This window comes from Malus domestica, chromosome 05, assembly GCF_042453785.1.
Source record: "Malus domestica chromosome 05, GDT2T_hap1".
In the NCBI taxonomy this organism is placed as follows: domain Eukaryota; kingdom Viridiplantae; phylum Streptophyta; class Magnoliopsida; order Rosales; family Rosaceae; genus Malus; species Malus domestica.
This window is the reverse complement of record NC_091665.1, coordinates 11,001,405-11,009,752: the sequence shown is the minus strand read 5'-3', so window position 1 is coordinate 11,009,752 and position 8,348 is coordinate 11,001,405. Positions and strand designations below refer to the sequence as shown.

General features: G+C 35.1%; 1 protein-coding gene across 1 annotated transcript; it reads right to left on the bottom strand.

The window, feature by feature from the left end:
* Window positions 1-997: 997 nt before the first annotated feature.
* On the bottom strand, window positions 998-1,330 carry LOC139196051 (uncharacterized). Its single transcript, XM_070821715.1, has one exon. The coding sequence runs from the start codon at window positions 1,328-1,330 to the stop codon at window positions 998-1,000; it is 333 nt and encodes a 110-aa protein (XP_070677816.1).
* Window positions 1,331-8,348: the final 7,018 nt, after the last annotated feature.

The window sequence follows — 8,348 nt, the reverse complement described above, 5'->3', positions numbered from 1 at the left end:
TTCAAGTTCCAGCTATCATAGATACAAACTGCATTACCACCAAATAGTAGATAATAACCATGTTCCAACATTTGTCCCACATTTAGGAGATTTTCCTCTAAGCCAGGCACCAGAATCACTTCTTGTATGTGTTTTTTTTCCCATCTTAGTTTTAATGACAAGTGTACCTATTCCTGCTACACTCACAACTTCACCAGTTCCCATTTTCACTCTTGCATTCAAGTTTCTACTCACATTCATCAACAAGTTTTCATTTCCTGTCATGTGGTTGCTACAACCACTATCTATGTACCAAGTATTATTGACTTTCACTTGAGTCACAGAATTGCAAGCAAAGAATAAGGTTCCCATATCATCAACCTGATTTGCATAGTTGGCCTTCTGCACCATTTTGTTCCCATTGCAGTTTCTGGTTTCATGACCAAATTTATTGCAATTTGTGCATTTAGGTTTTCCTTCAAACCAGCACTTTCCATAGTGCAGTTTATCACAATGTTTGCAAGCTGTTTTGTTCGAATCATGAGAATTATTATGCTTAGAGACAAGGTTGGGCTTGTTATCCCACTTTTTCCCTTTGTTCTTCCAATCTTTCCTTGACTTTTGAGTACCGGAGAACCCACTGGGTTTTTGAAACTTAGACCCAACATTTAGACTAGCAAATGCCTTTTTAGTAGAGTTTTCAACATGCATATCTAGCCTTTGTTCATAACCCTTCATAGAGGCAACCACTTCTTGGATTTCAAGAGTTTCAATATCCTTTGAATGTTCAATCACAGCACAGATAGAGTCATAACTTCTAGGCAAGCTTATAAGTAATTTGAACAACCCTCTCCCTAGATAGTTCTTCACCATAACCCCTCATTTGATTCATAAGGTCAAACAATTTAGTAAGGTATGTAGATAAGGATTCATCATCTCTCATCCTAGTGTACTCAAATTCTCGGCTTAAACCTTGTAATTTCACATTTCTAACCTGTTTGTCACCTCTGAATTCTTGCTATAGAATATCCCAAGCTCCCTTGGAGGTTTCTTCGTTAGAGATCCTGGGGAAAATCTGATCAGTCACAGCTCCTTGGATCAACCCAAGAGCCTTTGCATCCTTCATTATGATCTTTGCAACATTTGTTGGAGTTTCAGTAGCTGCATCATTCTCCTTCTTTTCATCAGCTACCACAACCACAGTAGATGTTTCTGGGATAGTGAACCCAATCTCTACGAGCTCCCACAGTCCATGAGACTTGAGAATGGTATGCATTTTGATATTCCAGAATTCATAGTTCTCACCATTGAAAATGGGAGTGCGAAGCTCAAAACTCGTTGATCCAGCCATTTAGACTCAGATCTTCGATTTTCACAAATTTTCAAAGCGCAATTCACTTAAGAACACATAAATCATAGATTCACGCCCAGATTAAAGCGATGAACCTAGCTCTGAAGCCATGTTAGAGTTTGTGATTTTATAGGGGTTTCTGATTTTATGAAGTTTCAAAGAACAAAATAAAAAAGAAATCAATGAGATTATGATCTCTGCTCAGAAAATGAAGGAATGAAGGTGCGAAGAAGATGAAAAGATTTCTCCTTTGGATTCTATTCAGTTATGACTGAATTGATACATTTAGAAGCACAGAGCGGAAGGTGAGATATAGCCGTTGAGGGCGAACTCACTTATCCACCTCACACACTCACGTGTACAACACATGCTCACCTATAAGTGAGTTGCTATGCCATATGACACACATCTAGCCTATTAGCTTTGATTTAATTTGAGCCCTACATTACAAACTAAGAACAAACACCTTAAATTACAAAGGAAAACAGGAAACCTAAATCAGAAAGCAGTTGCAAAGCTTAAACATCAACAACAAGATTGAGATGCTTTAATACTTACCATTTATCATGGCTGTATTTAAAACGTTGTTGAATCAAATTGCTCTTTTCAAACTGATATTTGAGTCTATGCATTGAATAATTGCTTTCGTTGCTATAACATAATATACATGTTGTTGGTTTTACTAATTTGGTTCTGCAGAAATTGTAGGCATGTTATAGGTGACTTTAAAGTCGCTATTTTGAACATGAACCTCTATTTGTGATTCCTTGTGAATTGTGTATTCTATGGTTGCCTTGTTTTGTTAGATCAGGGCTAAGTATATGATTAAATTGATTCATATTAGGAATCAAGTGAGGGAATTGATGGAAATCAAGAATCTCTTTGGGATTCAAAATGTTGATTTCATTGTTGTCATTCTGTAGTTTCACTTAAAACCATGAATTTAGTTGTTGTGCCAATACTCACTGGTGGAAGCAATTATAAGAAGTGGAGAAGAGAAACTGAATTGCTTTTGACACTAAATGAGTATGATATAGTACTAGACATGCCACAGCCTGCGGCTCTCACTGATAAGAGCACTAAAGCTGAGAACTTGGAGTTTGAAAGATGGACTAGAGCAAACAAGGTTGCACTTTCAATATTGGAAAGTGGAATGACTGATATTGTACGAGGAGGCATAAAGAGATGTGAATTTGCAAAAAAATTACCTCGCAGCTATTGAGAACAAATTCAAGGAATCCCAGAAGGCTGAAATTGCTCAGTACATGACTCTTCTCACATCTTACAAATTTGAAGGAGGAGGATCAATTAGGGATCATATTATGAAGATGACTGATGCAATTAAGAAACTGAATTCGTTAGATATGAAGATATGTGAAAATAGCTTGTGTTCATGATTCTACAAGCCTTACCTCTAAAGTTCAATCAATTGAAGGTCTACCTAAGATAAAACTTGGTTAGTGGATGAACTCATAGCTCAGTGTGTGCAAGAAGAAAACAGATAGAAGCAAGACAAAGGCAAAGGCAAAGAAGTTGAGACTATCAATTTCGTGCATTCATCCAAAGGAAAAAAGGAGTACAATGCTAATACTGGTAAACCTTCTAAATCCAATCCTAGCTTTTCTGATAAATCTGCTATACCTGCTAAAAGTTCCAATTCCTCTAAATTGATCAATTTTAAGAAGAAAGCTAAGAATGTTGAAAAAATTAGATGGCATCACTCTAAAACCAAGGGACACTATAGAAAAGACTATGAGATATTCAAGGACTGGTTGAGGGCTAAGGGTAGAACTGATATTTATGTCTGTGAAGAATCAAACCTCATTGAAATTCCTACAAACTCTTGGTGGTTTGACATGGGTGCATCTATTCATATAACTAACTCATTACAAGGTTTTCAAAAACAAAAACAAACAAGTTGCTATAATGTTTTTGTTGGTGAGGGAACTAAGGTTTTAGTTGAAGTTGTAGGCCTTGTTAAACTAAAATTTGCAACTAATTTTGTGTTACAAGTGGTTAATGTGCTTTATGTGCCCTCAATGAGGAGAAACTTGCTTTCTACATCAAAGTTAGTAAAACAAGATGGTGTTTTCATGGGAGATGATGAATGCGTGAATTTTTTTAGAAAAGGGTCTTTAATAGGAAAAGATTTTATGCATGATGATTTATGGAAATTGCAATGTTCAGTGGAGTCAAATAGCTTGCAGATTTTAAATATAACAACCAAGAGAATGCATATTTACGATACTTACATATTGTGGCATAAACGATTAGCACATATTTCTAAAGAAAGGATTTTGCAACTGTCGAAATTAAAATTTATACCTGACATTGATTTTAAAAACACATCTGATTGCATTGACTGCATGAAGGGAAAGACAACCAATGTAAGAAAGTTAGATGCTAAAAGGAGTCATGCCTTGCTTGAAATTATACATACGGATGTCTGTGGACCTTTCTCTATTAAAACCATTTGTGGGAATTCATATTTTGTGAGCTTTTATAGATGACTTTTTTAGATATAGTTATATCTTTCTTATCAAAGACAAGCCTGCAGTCCTTGAGTGTTTCAAAGTCTTTAAAAGTGAAGTGGAAAAAAGTTAAACTTAGTGATTAAAATTGTTAGATCAGATAGAAGAGGGGAATATTTTGGTGGGTATACAAAAGGTGGGCAACAAAAGGGTCATTTTGCTCACTTTCTTCAACAACAAGGTATGGTGGCTCAATGCACAACTCATGGTACACCTCAGTAGAATGGAGTTGCAGAGAGGAGGAACATAACACTGATGGGAATTGTTAGAAGCCTAATTTCGAGGTCCAAATTAACTGGATTTCTCTGGGGTGAAGCATTGAGAACTTCAAATTATATTCTCAATAGAGTACCTTCAAAATCTGTTCCAAAGACAACTTTTGAGTTATGGATTGGAAGAACACCAACATTTCATCACTTCCATGTTTGGGGATGTAAGGTAGAGGCAAGGTTTTACAACCCTAATGAAAGGAAACTTGATCCAAGAACTAGTTCATGCTATTTTGTTGGATATCTTGAGAAATCAAAAGGGTTCAAATTTTATTGTCCTAAGCACACACCAGAATTCAAAAGACACATAATGCAATTTTTCTAGAAGATGAAGATGTGTCAGACTTGGTTTGAGATAGCTTTGAATTTGAAGAATTAGATCAACCAGATGATGGTTCATTACTTATGGACTATAATCATATCTCTGTGTTACCAAGACTACCTGCTCAAACTACTGATCCAGATGAGGAATTAATTGGATCCGAGACTACACAAATTATAGCAAAAGATCATCTTATGACTGAAACTGTTAATGCCTCGCCGACTTTAGAAAAGTCACAACATATTCCAAGTCCAGATCATGTAAATATTCAGCAGCCTTTGAGGAAATCCAATAGAAACAGGAAATTGGCCTTTTCTACAGATTATGTTTATCTTCAAGAAGCTAAGTTCGACATAAGAGATATTAATGATCCAATTACCTACCATCAAGCTATTCAAAGTTCTCAAGTAACAGTATGGCATAAGGCTATGGAATAAGAGTTGGAATCAATGTATAAGAAAGTGTGGACACTGGTCAACTCTTCATCACAAATCAAGCCTATTGGTTGCAAAATGGGCCTTTAAGACTAAAAGAGATGCAGCTGGGAAAATTAAAAGATATAAAGCACGATTGGTAGCAAAGGGATTCAACCAAAAGGAGGGTATTGACTATAATGACATATTCTCATCGGTTTCTTCTAAGGATTCATTGAGGGTTATTATGACTTTGACATCTCATTTTGATCTGAAATTACACCAGATGGATGTCAAAACGGCCTTCTTGAATGGTGACTTACAAGAAGAAATTCAAATGATTCAGCTTATTGGATTTGTTGAAAGAGGGAAAGATAAGATGGTCTGCAAGCTCAAGAAGTCAATTTATGGACTTAAGCAAACCTCAAGACAATGGTTCCTTAAATTTGATCAAGTAATTACAACTCATGGTTTTGTAAAGAACAAGATGGATGACTGCATCTATCTTAAGTTTAAGGGTTCGAATTTCATCTTCCTAGTTTTGTATGTTGATGAAATCTTGCTTGCTAGCTCGGATTTACAATTGCTTATGGAAACCAAGACCATTTTGAGTACAAACTTTGAGATGAAAGATTTAGGGGAGGCTCATTAAGTACTTGGAATTGAAATTGTGAGAGATAGACAAAGGAAACTTCTTGGTTTGTCTTAAAAGGGATATATTGTTATAAGACTGATGTTCCAGTAAACAAGGGTAATAAGTTTTCTCGAGATCAATGTCCTAAGAGTGAACATGGGGCTGAATTGATGAAGATGAAACCTTATACTTCATTAGTTGGTAGTCTCATGTGTGCTAATATCTGTACTAGGCTTGACTTAGCATTCATTATTGGCTTGTTGGGCAGATTTCAATCAAATCCAGGTGAATATCATTGGATAACCGCAAAGAAAGTTTTAAGGTATCTACAAAGAACTAAAGAATTCATGTTGGTGTATGGCAGAGAAAATTGTTTGGAAATTATTGGCTATAGAGATTCAGATCTTACTGGGGATGTGGATGAAAGGAAGTCAACTGGAGGCTATATTTTTATGATGAAAAAAGGTGCTGTTTCTTGGAAAAGTGTCAAACAAACAATTATGTCAACTTCTACAATGGAAGCTAAATTTGTGGCATGATTTGAGGGAATGAAATAGGCTATTTGGCTTAGAAATTTTATTGCTAAAATGAAGATTGTAGATTCAGTGAAGAAACCTCTGAGAATGTTGTGTGATAATTCTACAGCAGTGTTTTTTTCCAAGAATAACAAGAGAACTTCGGCTTCAAGATTGATGGATGTGAAGTTTCTTAAAGTGAGAGAAATGGTTAAGAAAGGGGAGATTGAAATTCAGTTCTTATCGACTAGTTTGATAATTGCAGATCCTTTAACTAAGGCATTTCCCAATAATGTGTTCAAGGGAAATGTAGCTCGAATGGGTGTGTTAAAATCTTTTGACAAGTGGGAGTGATCTGTTCTAGTATCAAGACTGTGTTGTTGCTTCACTATGACATGCTTGTATTGAAGCAGCTATCCCAAAAGCTAAGTTAGTTTCTGTTTTGTTTTGAGTTTTATTATCTCAGGTAGTTTTTAGTCATTATTTTGGTTTTCAATAAGGGTTCAATTTTTTCCAAATTTTGGTGATCAATTGTACTAGAGAACATATTTATATGATAGTTTGGTTTGCAAGTCATTTTGTGATTTTGTTGCAAGATACCTTTATTGAACTATTGAATGTACTGTTCTAATATAGAATGTTTCGTAGTTAATAGGTTTTGATTATTAACTGCTGTCTTGACAATTGTTGTGCTGAGATTATATTAGAAAAGTGTGAGTAATGATTTTGACATTACTGTAAACATATGTTCACATGAATACAGAGAGCAATTTGGGCACGTTGTGATTCTTAAGTTAATTTTGTGATGGTCAAAGGAGACTTTTGAGTTCCATGCTTTAAGATGCTTAGGTAAAATTGAATGTGGAGATATGTTTTCTGTTACTCTAGACTTGGTGATCACCTCCATGTTTTATAGAGCTGTGGTTCATATGTCATACTCAAGTGGGAGAATGTAAGAGTATGAGTATGAATTGAACATTAAGAGCCGAGAAGTATAAATCTTTTGAATGGAGAAGTCCTATTAACAAGCTTAGTGAAATCCTTTTTCTTGTAGGATTGCGAGTACAAGTCCTATATGGATTACTTGTTCAAGTTCTATAAGAATTCTAATAGGGGAATAATTAGAACAACCCTATATATATATATATATGATCTTAATCACTGCTCTTGGCACAGTCTGCTCATTGTGTTTCAAATACCTATTGTTTGGAGAGCATTGGTGTTTGCAAAAGAGGAGAAGGTTATCAGATCAACAAGCTACAATGGCTTCATCTTCTAATCCAGGTTCTGCATGTTAGTGTCTCTGCATATGTATTGAATTTTCATAAACATGTTTGATTGATGAATGTTTAGTTTGTTCTTGTTTTGTGGTGATTTAATTGGCATACTTGTGGTGAATAACATTGGTATATATTTATATATCTTTCAGCCACTAATCAGACACTTTAACTTTCCTGCTAAAAGGACTTAACCATATTGGTGTTCTCTCTTCTCCTTTTGGTCATAGTGTCTAACTTGATGTTTTCAGATGACTGTTTAATTTTTGGTAGAGCATCTACAAGAGTGCAAGAGGTATCAAGAAAACCCTTAATGTTTTTGTTGAAGTCTCAGTTCAGAAAATCAATTTACGTAAATCAGCCTTAATATTTTTTCTCAAAATACTTCTAATGTAATAAAAATGACATTGTGAACATATTGCATATTTAACATAAGACAACTATTGGTAAAAATCTAGGCATTCATAATATTATATTTTGGAAAGACCCTGCTAATGCTAAAGAACTCATCATGAGAATCCAGAATAAGCTTGTTGGTTGGAAAACTAATACTTTATCTAGAGCTGGCATACTTACCCTAATTAAATCAAGCCTTGCTAGCATGCCCAATCATACTATGGCTTGCTTTAAATGCCTCCCGAAAGTTACTGAAGCCATCAATAGAGAGTGTAGGAAATTTCTTTGGAATAAAAATCTAATTTCTCCCCTATGGCTTGGAAAGTATGTTTGCCCAAGTCTTTATGGGGACTGGGGATTACAAAAGATGAAGAGTTTAATCTTGCCTTCCTTCTTGGAAAATTATTTCAGATAATGACAATTGGTGGGTTAAAATTGTGAAGGCAAAATATCTAAGAAATGAAACCTTTTGTAGTGTGAAGTGTAAACAAAATTAGTCTAGGGCTTGGAAAGGAGTTATGGCTAGTAAACCTATCCTTTAAAAAGGAATGAGATGGATCGTTGGAAATGGTCAAAACATATTGTTTTGGTCCCATGACTGGGTTTTCCCTTTTCTACTGTCCACTCTCATTCAAGATCAATTAATAAATTCTTTACATTT

Excerpts from the sequence above, each read along its gene's own strand:
- LOC139196051 (XM_070821715.1), bottom strand. The coding sequence starts at position 1,330 with ATGGCTGGATCAACGAGTTTTGAGCTTCGCACTCCCATTTTCAATGGT.